The 19222-nt window shown below is 43.0% G+C and overlaps 1 protein-coding gene across 5 annotated transcripts in view; it reads left to right on the top strand.

The window, feature by feature from the left end:
* The window catches only part of POLA1 (DNA polymerase alpha 1, catalytic subunit), a 359222-nt gene that overhangs the window by 246794 nt on the left and 93206 nt on the right, over positions 1-19222 (top strand). For all 5 annotated transcript variants that reach the window (XM_048863346.2, XM_048863354.2, XM_048863383.2 and 2 more), the window contains one exon: positions 19182-19222. This exon is cut by the window's right edge and continues 76 nt beyond it. In XM_048863346.2, the coding sequence (XP_048719303.2) occupies positions 19182-19222 (41 nt within the window). The remainder of the gene's footprint in view (positions 1-19181) is intronic.

The following is a 19222-nucleotide window of genomic DNA, read 5'->3' on the forward strand; positions in this document are numbered from 1 at the left end:
AAATGCTGGAAAAGAAGAGATCTAGAGCATCTTGAACTTTGAACAGCTCAACAAATGGATGAAGAAAACAAGATTTTGGATGGACTCCATAGCCTTGGCAGTAATATCCCTATCCAAAGGGATTTTGTTACCTCAGTGGACTTAGCAGATGCCTTTCATCAGCTCCCAGAGTCTTTACCAGATGCCATTGGTGGTCATAGCCAGTATCAGGGCCCTAATCTGTATTTCTTCCTAGACTACATATTTTATCAGAGCCCTGACCAAAGAAGCAGCTCACAGCACCACAGTTCCAGCATTAGAATTGGTTCAAGCACATGGGTTTGTGATAAACAGCAGGAAGATCTTTTATCCCTTCCACAAAGAGAGCTCATTTGCGAATAGATAGACTCATCTGTGACGAAGGTTTTCCCCTTACTGCACAGAATAGGCCTTCTGGTTTTGTGTATAGCAAATGCACTATGGACAAGATTCCATATTAGGCATCTCCAGAAGGTGTGGAACTACTCACTGGAATGCGTGATAGATTAGGTGCTGGAATCTCTCAGTTGGTGGACAATCCCAGGGAGTGTCTGCTGGGATCTTCCTATCTGTCTGCCAGGCCCTTCCGACAGATGCCATCTTAATGGGGGTGGGGAGCACATCTCATGGCACATGGAACTCCATAGAGTGGAAGGAGAGCATCAACCTCTTGAAGCTAAAAGTGGTGAAACTAGCCCTCTGAAACTTCCGGAAGGGTGATCACAACCTTGTCCAGTCAGACAGTACCACAGAGGCATACCTCACCAACCAAGGGGGAATTTGAAGCTCAAATCTACACTTGGCAGTGATGGAAATAATGAAATGGGCAGAGGAGAATCTGGCTTCTGTAAGAACAATTCACATGGAGGGAGAAATAGACCTGAAGGCAGATTGGCCCAACAGACATACAGTCAACAACTCAGAATGGTGGCTGGTTCTAGCTGTCTCTCTGTTTCCAGTCACAAGAACAAAAAGTTACCATAGTACTTCATCAGGGAAGCAGATCCCAGGTCACTGGGAACAAATACTCTTGCATGCTGGTGGCTGAAGGGCTTGCTTTGCATATTCCCACCATTTCCACCTTCTGGGGGGGTGATTCAGAAGATAAGGCGAGAGGTAGCAAAGATGATATATAGTTCTAGCTCTACACTGGTCACAGAGACCATCTTTTGGAACCTGGTACACTTGGCGTTGGAACTTCCACAGCATCTACCAGAGTCTGAATGTCTTCCACCAAGGTCCTGTTCTCCAGGCCATCTCCAACTAACAGCATCACTATTGAGAGGGAGCTGTTAATTGCTTTGAATTATCCTCCAAAGTGAGTGGGATTCTACTCGCCTCCAGATGCTTTTCAGTATTAAAGACCACCTCCTCCATCTAGTCATGGTTTAGCTCATAATGTCAAGAAAGCAGAAATCTCAAGGATCCTGTTGTTCCAGCAATTCTGGATTTTCTTCAAGATGGTATGGACAAGGGTCTTCCACCCAACATCATAGCACTTTATGTGTCAGACATAAATAGTGTCTTGCGTGCAGAATCCTCAAGCGCCTTAGTCAAAAATCCTCAAGTCTCAAGATTTCTCAGAGACGTGGTCAGAACAATTGTTCCTAAGTGGGATCTGCCACTGGTTCTAAAAGCTCTAACCACCCAGTCTTTTGAACCGCTAACAGTGGTCACACCACTCTGTTTTCTCTATCAAAACACGTGCTTCTTGATCGCTATTGTATCTGCTGGATGAGTCTCTGAGTTAGCAGATCTATCCATGTGCGAACTATATTGCGTGTACGACACTGACAACGTAAGTGATTTTAAGAAATCCAGAGCCTCTTGCCAAACGTGATTCGTCTTTTTTATGTCACAGTAAGTGATACTCCCATCATTCTGCCCAAATCCTGTGCCTTACTAAAGTCTGTGGCATAATGTGGATGTATAGAGAGCACTAAAGATCTACCTTTAGTTTACAGGAAGATTAGGCTCCTTGTTTGTGTTCTTTCACCCAAAATGCCAAGGTCTCTGGGCATACGAAGTATCCTTGGACAAATGATTAAGTTATGCATTGTGGAGGCATACAAGCCATCAAGCGAATGTATTCCTTAAGAAATGGAATCAAAACACACACTACGAGATCTTTGGTGACTGTAGACAGAAAGGGTTTCTGCTTTAACTGTGAGGAAGTCTAAAGGGCAGCAATGTATCTTCTATCAACACCTTTATTAAACATTATAAGGTGGATTTTCTGTCCTCTGCAGAGGCCTCCTTAGAAAAGAAGGTGCTGCACGTGATGATCTATGGTAAATAACTTACCATTCATGCATTTAGTTTCAAGGGTATACCTCTCTTTTTCGGTATGTTTGTTTATCCCTCCCTGCTTACTATTCATTGCTCACTATTTCCCATACATCAGAGAGGAGACATTAGGCTGCAGAATGGGAAATTTCTTACCCAATAATTTCCTTTCTGCTAGCAGTGTCTCCCTTGACTCTACAATCCATGGTGTGGCTTCATTAGCCAACAGACCCCATTTAATTTTAAGTTTGTAGTTTGTGTGCTAGTTAGCCTACTGTACACAGTTCACTGATTAGCAACAATAACTTCAATGCCAATCATCTTATAAGAATTTTTACAAGCCAGAAAATGTTGTGACATGTTGCAAGCAGAACTGCAGAGAGGAGAACAGCCCTGTTATGGGACATGTTGCAAGCAGACAGGAAGTTATCAGGGAAGAAATTTTCCACTCTGGGACTAACCTCTTCTTCCAGTCTGCCCTCCTTCATTCCGGATAAATTCTTTAAGGACAATTACAGCTGTGCTCTGTGCTCCTGTATTGGACTTGTTATGCATAGTAGTGTCACCTAAGGTTGCTAGCTAAACTAATTCTATTGCCAATAGGATTGTGTTTTATACAGCTTCAGAAATAGTCTTTGTGTGGACAGACAAAAGGAGCACGGTGAAGCTCTGGAGCCCCAGCTCATGTCTGAAGTGTGTCCAGTGTCTGACGAGAAAGGGGGCAAAGTATGTTGGTCTGGGTAGGAGGAAAGGCTGGACTCAGAAAGGAAAATTTTAGTCATCTGAATGAGTTTATCTATCTTTAAAGTATGACTTTTTTCCCTACAACACATTTTCTGAAATTTTTCTCCACTCCACTTTTCAATGTTCCAAACAGTGCGTCCTCTGTGACCTCCTATGTGCTTTGATCATCCTCAGTAATTCTTTTTCCTCCTGTATGTTTACACCCTTCAACTGTGTAATTATTATGTTGTTACTCCTTCCTTATTCATCACTAACTCTGCATATTTAGCTTCTTTAAACTTAAATGTGTAAATGTATCATTCGGTATCTTTAGTCTCTGATAATATTTTTTGTCTTTTCTGTCCCTTTTGTCAGTATTTATCTTTCCAGGTTAATGAGGTGCCCAGAATTTAAATGCAATACACCAGATTCATATGTGTTTGAATACATCATACTTGTATAGATAGCAAGTATATTTCCTTTTTTGTGCTGTTGCCTTTCAGATGCTTTTCTAACTTGCTGTCCATTTTCATCTCTCTTTTTCAGCATTATCTTCCTTCCTCCTATTGAATATTGCATCTTGGATTTTTTGTGTAGCTGTTTTAGTTTTACACATTGGCTGGAGCTAGCTGGAAATTTTCTGTTGGAATGTTTTTTTTGATAGAAAATGCACTTTCCACAAAAATCTAAACTTACACAGAAAATTTTCATTTTTTCTGAAAAATTAACAGATCTGTGGCTCCCCGATTCCATGGCAACCAACCGGGTTGAGTGATGGGGAGCCCAGGCTTCCAAGCTCCACAGCTCTGGAGCAGCCTCTAAGTGGGCTCCTGCAGAGCTGGAGTTCCTGGGTCTGCTGTAGTCTGCCAGGGATCCCGTGTAGCAATATTTCATTTCAGAAACACTTATGTGTTTCCACTGTGGGAACGTTTTGTTATTTCCGAGACAAAATATTGCAGAATATCTGTGAAGAAAAAAAATTGAGTTTGGGGGTTTCCATCCTGAATCAGACCAGAAAAATTCCAAAAACTAGATATTGATGGTAAAATTGAAATTCTGTTTCCCAGGCAACTCTTGCATTTACCTTTTTACTTGGAAGTTCCCTGCTTGGAATATCATGGAGCTGCTGATATACAGTAGTTCCCCCTTTTGCATATGCATGCCCAGCAGTAGATGGAGCTACCAGGCTGTAGAATATACTTGTTTTCTTGCAACTGACTGCCTGGGCATTTGTTGTGTCTTTTGTTTTCTCTGTGGTTTTTGGTTTTCAGATTTGACCAATTTTTGTTCTTGTGGAAGTTAAGCGCTGTTAAAATTCCTTAAAATGTGTTCATGCAGTAAGCAAAACAAACTTTTTTGTATTTAAACAAAATCCAAGAATGTTGCAGTAATTCCTCTATTTGCTCACTATTAATATGTAGAATGAGGACCCATTTCTAAACAGTTAGACAAGGCCGCAAAAAAAGTCTTATAGTTTGGCTTATCATATGATACATTGCATAACATCTGTCTATTTTATGCCATACATAAGAATCAATGGCTGAGTTAATATCAACCTAAGTAATTGCTGAAATAAAGCCTATCTGAAACATACCATTGAGCACATTACAAGATATCCAAAGTGTTGCTGTAGTAGAGAATAATCATCATGCTCAGCTAGTTAAGATAGCAAGTTTACAATAGGATAATATTTATAATGCTTGTCTAACTGCAGTATGCAGAAAGCTAGAGTATCAGCAACATGCTTAAGAAGAGGGAGCAGTACTTTTCACTTGCAATTCTTTTCTCCGTTAGCTATACTTAGTGGACATAGTATATAATTCATGGATTTTCTTTTACATCACACATTTTCTCCAATCTCCTTGTCTTACATTTCTCACACTTAGCTAGGCATTTGAATCAAGAATTGTTAGAATCACTAGGCTTGTGAACTGTAGCTCACGAAAGCTTATGCTCAAATAAATTTGTTAGTCTCTAAGGTGCCACAAGTACTCCTTTTCTTTTTAGGCTTGTCAGCGTTGTTATCATGGTAGTCAGAGGTGAAGACACCAAGCAAATTCAAAACTGCGGGTTTCCTGCCATGATTTTATTTGCTATTTCACAAATTAATTTAAAGACTTAACAATAGCTGCTGGGAAATGAAGGATTGGTTTTGTTTGGTCAGCAAAGACAATGGGCATGAGTCAAATAAGGGTTAACAATCCTGCATTTGAATAAATTGAAACTAAACAGAGTGCATATGTTGAATTTGATTGCAACATGAATGTCCTTGGAAAAGTTTTTTGTTTAAACCAAATCAAGACCAGAGCTTAATTATCAAAGCAAAACAAGAGACATAAAGAGCTACATGCTTTTAATATTGCTTTTTTCAAAAATAGCTCCCTTCACACATTTATCTACATGTTTAATTTCCATGCATAATAGCACTAGTTATTGTTGTCATTTGTAAAGAGAGATTAACAGATAGTAAGTACAAACAAATGCAAATAAGTACTGAATAGCGAGGTGACAAAGAAGAAAAGATCTCTTTAATGTTAATTATAACTGGTAGGAAGTCTAAACAATTACATTATCTGTTTTCTATATGAATTGAAGGGACATTTAGTCAGTATCTGTGTCAGAGATACAGTTGGGTATTTCCTTTAAATGCAGGTGACTTGACAACTTAGCACTTCCCCAGTTTTTAACATATCTCAGTGAACTATGGAGTTGTAATTTATCTAGAAAAATAAGTTTCAGGTATGTCTGTCAATAACTAGACATTTCGTAATAATTAGAAGCAAAAGAAGAATATAAATGAGTTGTAGAATGTTGACGTTTTGTTGTTGTCTTAAAATATGGTGATTGTTTTCAGTTTGGTTGTCATCTGTTGATTCTTGTTTTCCTTACATGCATTGTGTGACCAGGAACGTTCATAGTTCTTTCTTAAGCAGCAAATAAAAAGTAGTTACATAAAGAAATTTGCTTCAAGTGTAATTATTACATGATAGGTTTGGTGGCCCTTTCTATGTACTTCTCAGTGAAATAATATAAGCACCTCCTTACAAATGAATCATTTTTATGTGGCTCTTCAAATCCGTGATCATTGGCTCTAAATGCCAACAGTTGGCAGAAAGCAAGCAAAAGAGGTGGGAGATTATCACATTCCGGGGTGCAGTCCAGACCAGTGAAAAGAAAAGGAGTACTTGTGGCACCTTAGAGACTAACCAATTTATTTGAGCATGAGCTTTCGTGAGCTACAGCTCACTTCATCGGATGCATACCGTGGAAACTGCAGCAGACATTATATACACACAGAGATCATGAAACAATACCTCCTCCCACCCCACTGTCCTGCTGGTAATAGCTTATCTAAAGTGATCATCAAGTTGGGCCATTTCCAGCACAAATCCAGGTTTTCTCACCCTCCACCCCCCCACACACACACAAACTCACTCTCCTGCTGGTCATAGCCCATCCAAAGTGACAACTCTCTTCACAATGTGCATGATAATCAAGGTGGGCCATTTCCTGCACAAATCCAGGTTCCCTCACCCCCCTCCAAAAACCACACACACAAACTCACTATCCTGCTGGTAATAGCTCATCCAAAGTGACCACTCTCCCTACAATGTGCATGATAATCAAGGTGGGCCATTTCCAGCACAAATCCAGGTTTTCTCACCCCCCTACCCCCATACACATACAAACTCACTCTCCTGCTGGTAATAGCTCATCCAAAGTGACCACTCTCCAAGTTTAAATCCAAGTTTAACCAGAACGTCTGGGGGGGGGGGGTAGGAAAAAACAAGGGGAAATAGGCTATCTTGCATAATGACTTAGCCACTCCCAGTCTCTATTTAAGCCTAAATTAATAGTATCCAATTTGCAAATGAATTCCAATTCAGCAGTTTCTCCCTGGAGTCTGGATTTGAAGTTTTTTTGTTTTAAGATAGCGACCTTCATGTCTGTGATTGCGTGACCAGAGAGATTGAAGTGTTCTCCGACTGGTTTATGAATGTTATAATTCTTGACATCTGATTTGTGTCCATTTATTCTTTTACGTAGAGACTGTCCAGTTTGACCAATGTAAATGGCAGTGGGGCATTGCTGGCACATGATGGCATATATCACATTGGTGGATGTGCAGGTGAACGAGCCTCTGATAGTGTGGCTGATGTTATTAGGCCCTGTGATGGTGTCCCCTGAATAGATATGTGAGCACAGTTGGCAACGGGCTTTGTTGCAAGGATAAGTTCCTGGGTTAGTGGTTCTGTTGTGTGGTATGTGGTTGTTGGTGAGTATTTGCTTCAGGTTGCGGGGCTGTCTGTAGGCAAGGACTGGCCTGTCTCCCAAGATTTGTGAGAGTGTTGGGTCATCCTTTAGGATAGGTTGTAGATCCTTAATAATGCGTTGGAGGGGTTTTAGTTGGGGGCTGAAGGTGACGGCTAGTGGCGTTCTGTTATTTTCTTTGTTAGGCCTGTCCTGTAGTAGGTGACTTCTGGGAACTCTTCTGGCTCTATCAATCTGTTTCTTCACTTCCGCAGGTGGGTATTGTAGTTGTAAGAAAGCTTGACAGAGATCTTGTATGTGTTTGTCTCTGTCTGAGGGGTTGGAGCAAATGCGGTTGTATCGCAGAGCTTGGCTGTAGACAATGGATCGTGTGGTGTGGTCAGGCTGAAAGCTGGAGGCATGTAGGTAGGAATAGCGGTCAGTAGGTTTCCGGTATAGGGTGGTGTTAATGTGACCATTGTTTATTAGCACTGTAGTGTCCAGGAAGTGGATCTCTTGTGTGGACTGGACCAGGCTGAGGTTGATGGTGGGATGGAAGTTGTTGAAATCATGGTGGAATTCCTCAAGGGCTTCTTTTCCATGGGTCCAGATGATGAAGATGTCATCAATATAGCGCAAGTAGAGTAGGGGCTTTAGGGGACGAGAGCTGAGGAAGCGTTGTTCTAAATCAGCCATAAAAATGTTGGCATACTGTGGGGCCATGCGGGTACCCATAGCAGTGCCGCTGATCTGAAGGTATACATTGTCCCCAAATGTGAAATAGTTATGGGTAAGGACAAAGTCACAAAGTTCAGCCACCAGGTTAGCCGTGACATTATCGGGGATAGTGTTCTTGACGGCTTGTAGTCCATCTTTGTGTGGAATGTTGGTGTAGAGGGCTTCTACATCCATAGTGGCCAGGATGGTGTTATCAGGAAGATCACCGATGGATTGAAGTTTCCTCAGGAAGTCAGTGGTGTCTCGAAGGTAGCTGGGAGTGCTGGTAGCGTAGGGCCTGAGGAGGGAGTCTACATAGCCAGACAATCCTGCTGTCAGGGTGCCAATGCCTGAGATGATGGGGCGCCCAGGATTTCCAGGTTTATGGATCTTGGGTAGTAGATAGAATATCCCAGGTCGGGGTTCCAGGGGTGTGTCTGTGCGGATTTGATCTTGTGCTTTTTCAGGAAGTTTCTTGAGCAAATGCTGTAGTTGCTTTTGGTAACTCTCAGTGGGATCATAGGGTAATGGCTTGTATAAAGTGGTGTTGGAGAGCTGCCAAGCAGCCTCTTGTTCATATTCCGACCTATTCATGATGACAACAGCACCTCCTTTGTCAGCCTTTTTGATTATGATGTCAGAGTTGTGGATGGCATTGCGTTCCGCATGGCTGAGGTTATGGGGCAAGTGATGCTGCTTTTCCACAATTTCAGCCCGTGCACATCGGCGGAAGCACTCTATGTAGAAGTCCAGTCTGCTGTTTCGACCTTCAGGAGGAGTCCACCTAGAATCCTTCTTTTTGTAGTGTTGGTAGGGAGGCCTCTTTGGGGGTTGTCACTGCCTGCCCTGCAATCTTGGGTACCTCACAATGCTTTGCTGTTGTAGCTCCCAGCCTGGGCTGCTCCGAAAGAGCATACAGGTCACACCCTGATTGTCTATGTATGGCTACAGCCCTGGTCCAGCAACTCTGACCCCAGTAGCCAATCATCAATTCACCAGCTACATTCTGGCTTTCAGTAGCCTTGGTTACTTCCTACAGGGTGACCCCAGCACACTCCCAGTCCCAAATTTTCCCCCAAAATGTGTGTTCTTCACTGTCCAGCCCTCTCCTGGACAGTTCAGATATTAGAGGTCCATTGCCCCGTAAAGGGTCAATATTCAATAGTTTTGCTACTTTAACTGGAGTTATCAAACAGTTCAGTGTAAACACAACAGTGGATTAGTTTTGATTAAAAATAAAACAAATTTATTTAACTACAAAGATTTAAAGTGAGTACAAGGCATTAAAGACAGAAATGCTTACAAGAAAATAAAGATAAAATGCTTTCTAGTAACTAAAACTTAACAAACTAGACTTGGTTCAAGGTCAGATCCTAACCACATGTTCCCAGCAACGGGACTGACCAAATTCTCAGGTCAGAAGCCCTCCCAAAGTCCAAAGGCTGGTTCCTTTTTCTTCTTATGTGAAAGAGAGAGAGAATGAGAGAGAGATGCTTTGGAGTGTTCTTACCCCTCACTTTTATAGTCCAGTCACCCTTTGAAGAGGATTCTTCTGAGGATTACCCCTCAAAGCAAAATTTAGTCAAACAGTAAAGAAGGCGACATGGAGTCTATTCATGCTCTTTCTCCTCCCCGTGTATGCTGAAATGCAGAATTGCCTGGTCTCCTGCCATTTCCCGCTCTTGCTGTCTCCAGGACCCTGTTTACTACTTATATGTAAATTGGAGTAAACACACATTCTTCTTCATGTATATGCAGCTGTGTATTCCACTTAGGTGTGTGTGTGCTGAATGCCTGCGCTGCTTCCCTCAGCTCCCATTGGCCGGGAACGGTGAACCGCAGCCACTGGGAGCTGTGGGGAGGCTCCTCGGTGTCTGAGTCAGGGTCATCATCCTCCCGTTTTCCATTGTCTGACCAATATTAGGGGCCATCCGTGGACCGTTGTAAGTACCAGGAGTGGCGCTCGTCTCATGGTTGAGACAGAGTCCTCTGGCCCAATGCCTACTGACCACCAATGTCAGTGGCTTCCATGGAATCAGTTGTGGAGTCCTCTTCATCATGCTCAAAGGCAAGGTCTCTGGTGGTGACCGCCGATTCACTGCAGGCCCAGGCACTGGCATTCCTTCTCTGTGCGGAGCCTCCATAGTTGTTCCCCCGGGTCCATCAGCCCTAGAACGGGATCCAGCTTTAACCCAGTGAAGGGATTTGTCTTGATCCCCAGATGACTTTGTGCTGCTTGTTTGATCCCTCCTTTTGGTACCAGAAGAATTTAAGGCATCCCAAGATGTTTTGTGGCACATAGCTGCTTCCCTCAGTATCCAAGTGGAGTTCTTACAAGAGAATACCCACAATCTAGTGGCTATCCTGCAGCTGTCTGCCCCTGGGAGAGTCACCCTCTATATCAACGATGTGCTCCTTGAACTGGCTATGGCCCTCTGGAACACATTCGCTTGATATCGTTTATGGTTAAGCACATGGAAAAGTGCTATTTCCTTCTGTGACGGGACACCCAAGTACAACCTGGAACTGAGGTACTGCTGTGACCCCCTAACTCTTCAGCCTGGGCTGTCTTTTACAGTGCTTTGCGAGTGACAAGCAGCAAACCCCGGCAGGTCCTGTTATCACTCGGCACAACGGCATGTGGAGCCCCACACCCAGCTAGATTGCACGAATGTTCCCTGAGCCACTCACGAATCACACAGAGAAAGGCATCAGCAAATCTCCCAAGTCCCCAGCCTTGCACTCCAGAACTGTACCTGGTGAGAAGCCTGACCAGTGTAAGTTCATTACGCAGTCTGCCCCTCCCTCAATGTGGAGAGGACACACGCTAGCTTTTGTAAACTGAAATGAGATTTACTAATCACTTCAACCAAAACACACTGTTTTAGATAAAATATAAAGCAGATTTATTAACTACAGAATGATAGATTTTAAGTGATTATAAGTTGTAGGCACAAGAAGTCAGTAGTTATCAAAGAAAATAAAAAGTAAGCTCACAGTCTAAATCTTTAACCTAAGCAGTATTTGGATTAAGCAGTTTTTCTCACCCCACTGGATGTTACAGGTAGGTTACAGCCCTTAATACATAGGCTTTCCCTTTAAGCCTAGTCTCCTCAGTTCAAGTCTTTGTCTTCCCAGCATTCTTGTTGCTCCCAGCATAGGTGGGGGAGGAGAAAGGTAAAAGTACAATGCCACTGTTCCTCATTTTATAGTCCATCTGCCTGGAAAGAAACTAGCCCAGGCATGTCTGGGCTGGGTCTTATTGAGTCACAAGGTTGAGCAATCACCATTGTGTGGTGGTTCTCTTACAGAATTGTAAATCCCTTGTTTACGACTCCCCTGCTGATTGATGATCGTTTAATGCCCACCGGGGTGAGGATCATTTCCGTTATTGTCACTGGAGAACTAGCAAGGGACAATTCCCAAACTTAGAGTATTTCAATAATAACCACACAGCAACATTTCATAACTTCATAAACACTAATGATCTACATATTATGACAGAACAATGGGTTTCAGGAGATCATGACCTTTCCTATGATACCTTACATGGCATCTTTGTACAAAACATATCATAATTACATGACTGGTGATTATTTGGGTTCCACGGTGCTACAGTTCCCCTGAGGGATTTGAGCTGTTTTATTCCTATCTGGCCTCAGATTCCCTATTTGTAACTGTGGCAAGCGACAGAGCCCATCAAGCCAGGTTTAAGTCACCCTCAAGCATAAGGACTCTAAATGAATGCACCTCGTGGCAGAAAGACACCTTCTCTTTCTTACTGATATGAATTGCTAACCAGAAAACCTTGCTGTCCAAGTAGGATTTTGTTCACTACACAGTTATGTCAGAGTTCTCAGACCAGCAAGATGAATTTTGGCTATTTCTCATGAAGGGCTGCTTAGTGGCTAAGACAACCTTGTAGTCCGCACTAGACTTCTCAGACTTCTTAGGGTGATGGCTTCCGTGGTCACTGTGAGGAGGGCTTCCTGGCTGCAAAATTCAGGCATTGTCCCCTATGTCCAGCAAGCCATTGAAGATCTGCTCTTCTACGGTCAAACGCTGTTCTCTGATAAGACTGACAAGACACTGCACTCCTTCAAGGTCTCTAGGCTACCGTGTGGTCCTTGAAGATAGGCTAACCCGCTTTCACAATACTTAAGGCTTGATACTGACAGCTGGGTCCTAAGCACTGTCAGATCAGGTTAGGCCAGCTAGTTCCTCTCCACATCTCCTCTCCATCCTCTCTCCCAATCTCTCTTCAGGGACCCCTCTCACAAGATACTGCTCCTTGAGCAGGTCTGCTCTCTACTTTGGGAGTGATGGAGGAGTTTCCGCTGGAACACCATAGTCATGGCTTCTACTCCTGGGACTTTCTGGTACCCAAATCCAAGGGAGGGGTAAGACCCATCCTCGACTTTTGTGATCTCAACCAATATATCAGGTACGTGACATTCCAAATGGTCATTCCGTTTACTATTCTCCCTGTTGTGTCAGAACAACTGTCTTGCTGCTCTGGACCTTCAGGATGCCTACTTTCATGTGGCAATTTTGCCAAACCATAGAAAGTTCCTTTGTTTTGCTGTGGTGGAACACCACTTTCAGTATAGAGTACTTCTCTTCTGCCTCTCTTCTGCCTCCAAGTTTTTACCAAATGAATGATCGTTGTTACAGCATACCTCTGGAAGAAAGAAATTCACATCTTCACATATTTGAATGACTGGTTACTGAGGGGCAGATCCAGAGAGGAGGTTCTTGTTTATGTAGGAATGACACTGCACTTGCTCGACCATCTGGTCTCATCCTAAACACCAGAAAGGCAACCTTGGCTCCCACTCAGAAAACCTAGTTCATTGGGACATTGTTAGATTCCACTACGTCAAAAGCGTTTCTGCCAGCTTACCGTTTTCAGACAGTTTGCCGCCTGTACCTCAGTCTGCAGTTTCAGCCTTCCACGATAGTTTGGACAAGTCTCAGGCTCTTGGGCCAGATGGCCACTTGCACATAGGTGGTCCAGTTTGCAAGGTTGCACCTTTGCCCCCTTTACGTGTGGCTCAAGACTGTTTGGTGTCCCACTCTTCACCCTTTAGATAGACTGATTCATCGTCCTCCACTGGTCCTGGACTCCTTGCAGTAGTGGATGAATCCAGAGAACATTTGCCAAGGTATTCCCTTTGTCTGGTCCTCGCCCACCATGTTGGTTGTTACTGACATCTCCTTGATAGGTTATAAGGAACACCTGGGGTCTCTGAAAATACAGGTGCCGTGGTCACAGCAAGAGGCCTCACTCTATATCAATATTCTGGAGCTTCAGGCCATCTACAATGCATGCCATACTTCTCAGGACCGTATCAGAGACTCAGTAGTTCACATACGTACTGACAATTTTGCTGTGATATACTATATGAACAAACAAGAAGGAGCACACTCCGGGTTGCTTTGTCTAGAAACGATCTGGCTGTGGCAATTCTGCATTGAGAAAAACACTACTCTGATAGCCATTAACTTGCCGGGGATTCAGAATCATCTCGCTGACCATCTCATCGGGTATTTTTCCTGAGTCATGAGTGGTATCTGAGGACAAATGTACTCCGGGTCATCTTCACAGTTTTGGGCGTCCCAGCAGTAAACCTGTTTGCTACAAGGGATAACAGGAAATGTCTATTCTGCTCTCGAGGGGGCCTCAGTCTGACGCTTTCCACCTCAGCTGGCAGTTAGCTGTTCTGTATGCCATTCCCCTGATCATCCCTCAGGTCATCCTCAAGCTCAAGGTGAAATGGGCCAAGCTCATTATCAGTGCCCCAGCATGGCTGAGGCAGAGCTGGTTCTCCTGCCTTCATGCACTGTTTGTTCAGCATCCCAAACCACTTCCTTACCATCCCAACTTACTCAGAACCAGGGCCACTCCTTACGTCCTGTGTTCAGCTCCCTGCGTGTCATGGCATTGCTGCTGCATGGCTGAATAAAGAGGAAGAGTGATGTTCGGAGGCTGTCCAGAAAGTCCTCCTTAACAATAGAAATCTCTCCACCAGGATGGCCTATTCAGTGAAATGGAAGAGATTTTTGGTGTGGTCATTAGTTGCGGAATACAAACATTGCTGGTCTCTATCCAGGACATTTTGAAGTACTTGCTGCACCTTCAATCGTTGGGGCTTGCGTTTAGTTCATTGAAACTGCATCTGGCAACAATATTGGCATTTCATCCCCACATTCAGGGAAGATCAGTCTTCTCCAATGCCATGCCATCATATACAGATTGCATGAAGGGTCAAGCGGTCTCTTTGCAGACAGACTCCAAATGCATACCATCCTGCATCGGAACTGCATATGAAATAGCTTTGGCTCTGCCTCCTCAGCAGGTGCGAGCTCATTCTATGAGGGCACAAGCAGCATCCATAGCATTTCTCAGAGACGTTTCTGTATTGCACTTTTGCACGGCTGCTACATGGTCATTGATGCATATGTTCACGAACCATTATGCCATAACTGTTTCTTCCAGGGGGATGCAAAGTGGAAAGGTTCTGCAGTCATTGTTCAGGTAGACTCCAAGCCTTGCCTGCTAGGGACAGAGGGCATGGCTTGTAAGTCACCTATGTGGAATATACAGCTGCAGCTACTTGAAGAAACGGTTACTTCCTGTAACTTAAAAAACGAGGAGTACTTGTGGCACCTTAGAGACTAACAAATTTATGTGGGCATAAGCTTTCATGGGCTAAAACCCACTTCATCGGATGCATGCAGTGAAAATACAGTAGGAAGATAGATTTCAGAGTAGCAGCCGTGTTAGTCTGTATCTGCTAAAAGTACAGGAGTACATGTGGCACCTTAGAGTCTAACAAATTTATTACAGCATAAGCTTCATGGGCTACAGCCCACTTCATCGGATGCATAGAATGGAACATATAATAAGAAGAAATATATATGCATACAGAGAAGGTGGAAGTTGTCATAGAAACTGTAATGAGACCAATTAATTGAGGTGGGCTATTATCAGCAGGAGACAAAAAACCTTTTGTAGTGATAATCAGGATGGCCCATTTCAAACAGTTGACAAGAAGGAGTGAGTAACAGTAGGGGGAAAAATGAGCATGTGAAAATAGTTTTTACTTTGTGTAATGACCCATCCACTCCCAGTCTTTATTCAAGCCTAATTTAATGGTGTCCAGTTTGCAAATTAATTCCAATTTTGCAGTTTCTCGTTGGAGTCTGTTTTTGAAGTTTGACTGTAACTGTGATGCTTCGGAGTTGTGATGCACATGTGTATTCCATGACCCAACCTCTGTCCTCTCTGCATTGGAATCTCATTTCTGGGCATTTTGGTGTGAAGGAACTGAGAAAGGGTCAGGGAAAAGCTGCCTCATGTAGCCAGGTGAGGAGCTGCAGCCATGAGATGTGAACGCCACCCCTCTACAGGTACCGCTACATAAATTTCTTCAGCTCCAGTGCACTGGGCACGTACAGATCTAAGTGGAATACACGTTTACGTCATGTCTTGAAGAACCACAGTTACATTAAGTAACCATTTCTTCCTTTGTTGAGGATAGACTTGTTTAACAACTTTTGCCTTGACACGGCTGGGTGGGTTAGAACATATGCTAACAGACATCATATAGGGGGTATTCATAACTTTACATATAATGTTGCTATGTACATGTCACCATGATATTATTGACCAGCAAGTTATTAGCTTTCAAATGATACCTCACAAGGCATATTTTGTACCTGGGTGAGTAATTCATTCTCCCTCTCTCTCTCTCTCTCTGGACCAATTAATATTTAAGTATTTATACAAAGTGGAAAAACTTCAACAAGAGGGAGCTTCTCCCCCCCCGCCGCCCCCGAATAGTCTGGTGATTAGGACACTTACCTGGGATGTGGGATACTTGGTTTGAAGTCCCTGCTACAGAGTGGGAAAATTAACCTCAATCTCTTAAAATGCTAAGCCCTGGCACCTCTGAGCTTGGCAGTTCATAGCCCCAGCACCTCTGGGCTTGCGGCATCAGTTATGAATGTAAAAAATTGCCTGAGCCCCAGCACCTCTTTTATTACAAATTAAGCACTGGTCTCTTGCATACCAGGTGAATGCCTTAACCAGTGTGTTATTAAGTACAAAGGGACACCACCTCCTCCTCTTTTTTGAATGGCACCTAAATTTACTTGTGAATCTAGCCTGAAAAAAAATTTTTTTTTGGTTGAAACTATTTGACAATTTGGGTCAAATTCGTGAATAGTTTAGAGTTGACTGAAACTGCATTTTTTTCAAAAATACTATTCAGGTAAAAAAAATTTGCCCAATCTCAGTGAGACCTCCCCTCAGTAGATAAATGTGTGACAATCTGTCCCTTGCATTGGTCTCTTCCTAATATAGTAGTTATTGTTTTAACGCCTGAAGCATGAAGTTTAATATGCCTTCCATAATTTTTGTTTTTATCTATTTATGATAGCTCTGGGTATTCTTGAAATCCCTATAAATACCCACTCTTTTAAATCTTAAATTCTTTGTCTCATCGACTTCCTGTAGTAATGAGTTCCACAGTTCAATCACTTGTGTTAAAAAGTGTTCTTTTTATTGGGGTCTTTTTTGGTGGGTTTTTTTTTTTTTTTTACGTTCTCATCTTTTAATTTCATTGAATGTTCCCTTGTTTATGTGTTATGTAACAGGGAGGATAGAAGTTCCCAATCTACTATCTCTGTCTATACCATGACAGGACTAGAAAGGATCTCCCGGGTCACTGAGTCCAGTCCCCTGCTATCATAGGCAATGCCTCTTCTAAATATGTTCATAAACTTACAACGCTCCATCTTAAAACTAGTTAAGTTGTTTGTTCCCACAACTCCTGTTGGAAGGCTGTTCCAGAACCTCGGTCCTCTGATGGTTAGAAAACTTCTAATTTACAGCCTAAATTTATTCATGGCTAGTTTATACCCATTTGTTCTTGTGCCAATGTTGTCCTTTAGCTTAAATAGCTCTTCTCCCTCTCTGTTATCTCCCCCTCCCCGCCCCTTGTGTATTTATAGAGAGTAATCATATTAGTTTATCTTTCAAGTGTGAAGAAAATCAGTTCAGTAGTTTTTAAGTGAAGAATGCTTAAAGTTGGCATTTTCACACGTGGATTTTAGCTGCCCCCAAGTCAGTTAAATATGAGTCATTTACAGATGTGCTGCAATTTAGTAGCACTTGTACTTTTTTTTTTAAATCTGAGTACATGTGTGGAGATTTATATGTAAAACTGGAGCTGAGAACCAATTATATGTAATTCTATACGAGATATGTATTTGTAATTGTATATGTAATATGTATATATGAACTAGTTATATGTAAAACTGGAGCTGAACCAAACCTGTTCAATTCAATAGAGTCACCATTGACTTCAATGGGCTTTCGATCAGGCCTGAACTCAGGAACTTCCAAAAGTTAAGGCTTCAGCTTGAAGCATTATTGTAGTCTGTATTGTTCTATGTAGTTTAAGAATCCTAAGAACTAGTTAATAGCTGTTTACATTTAACCATGAAAATGGCACTAAAAAAGGACTACGTAGGTGTATAGCTAACCCTTAAGGAGATACCTTAACTCTTGGAATTCCCAGACCTTTGAACATTTAATTTTATATTAATTCTAATTTTATATCTAATTGCATTTTCTAAAAGTTAAACCCACTGAGCAAGTGTTATAAACAAGAAATGTTCAAAATGTTTCTCTGTCATTGTGTGTCTGAATAGTCTCTTATTTTTCTGGCCCGCTTTATGGTTACTGTGTAAACCACGAATTCTGCATAGAAATTCTGCAGTGCTGTGGAATTTGCCTCTAGCATGATGTTAGTCAGAAAAACCTTCCCTGTCCTGCTTGGAGGTGCATAAAACCCTCCCTTGAGAGCACAGGTAGTGCACTGATAGATGCTGTGCTTGTTCTGCCTAGGCATAAACAGGGAGCATTGCACTAGCCTCAGGAGTGCTCCCACTCTTTACTCTTTTGCTTACCTCTGTGTTCTTGAGAGAGAGATTCTGCACACTTTGCCTGGGCTGTATCGGAACCAGCTGGGCCAGATTTTTTTTTGCTCAGCTGGACAGATTGGGGAATGCTTTGTAATCATGTCTATCAGTGTTGGATTTGCTGGGTCCTCCTATGGAAGAATCCCTGCTTATCACTAGGAAAGCCACCAAAATAGATCCATATTGTAATCCCTTACTTCCCCCTAAAACTCAAGCAAGCAAATTATGTCAGTACCCCATGAAGCAACACTGGACGGGTGTGGGAGGGAGATGTAAAATAAAAGTTATGAATGAGACAATTAACAGGACCTCTGTGGGGTCTATATGGCAATTTCTTAAGATTATACCTGCTAGAAGCCAGCGAATGAAAAGAAACTTTAATGTTTTGCCATTCTGTCATGCTGCCCCAGAATTGTCCCGCTAGTGTTGCTTCGCTGCACAGTTGTGGAAGAGGAAAGTAGATGCAGAACACACACCTGGGGTTATGCATCTGTTCAGCGTAGAATACAGTATGTTATGGCAGTAGGGGAAGAGTGTTGTATAGTGGGTAGACCAGGGATCGGCAACCTTTGGCGGGCTGGGCCGGTTTGTTTACCTGCCGCATCCGCAGGTTCAGCCAATCACAGCTCCCACTGGCCGCGGCTTCCCACAGCTCCAGGCCAATGGGAGCTGTGGGAAGCGGCGACCAGCACATCCCTCGGCCCACTTCCTGCAGCCTCCATTGGCCTGGAGCGGCAAACCGCGGCCAGTGGGAGCTGTGATCGGCTGCACCTGCAGACGCAGCAGGTAAACAATCTGACCCGGTCCGCCAGGGGGCTTACCCTGGCAGCCCACGGGCCAAAACTTGCCGATCCCTGAGGGTAGACCAAGGAATTTGATGTCAGGACTGCTTGGTTCTTTTCTTGGCTCTACCACTTACTAGCGTACCTTGGGCAAGTACCTTGACCTCTCTGTAGTTCAGTGTCTGCATCTTTAAAATGGGTATTATTTACAATACCAACCTCCCAGAGGATGTTGAGGCTTACTAGTTAGTGTTTTCCTAGAGTACTTTATCATCAGAGAGAGTATGTCCTTTTTAAACATTGTTAAAATCATCTAGGCAGAGTTCAACATTTGGGTGGAAAAAAGGAAGTAGTAGTTTGAATTAATCATCGTAAAGTTTATTTAATCCTCTCTTTTCCCTTCTCCTTCTGCAGAGTTGGTTAATATGTGAGGAGCCGACTTGCCAGAATCGAAC

The sequence above is a fragment of the Caretta caretta genome, chromosome 1 (assembly GCF_965140235.1).
Source record: "Caretta caretta isolate rCarCar2 chromosome 1, rCarCar1.hap1, whole genome shotgun sequence".
Lineage (NCBI taxonomy): Eukaryota > Metazoa > Chordata > Testudines > Cheloniidae > Caretta > Caretta caretta.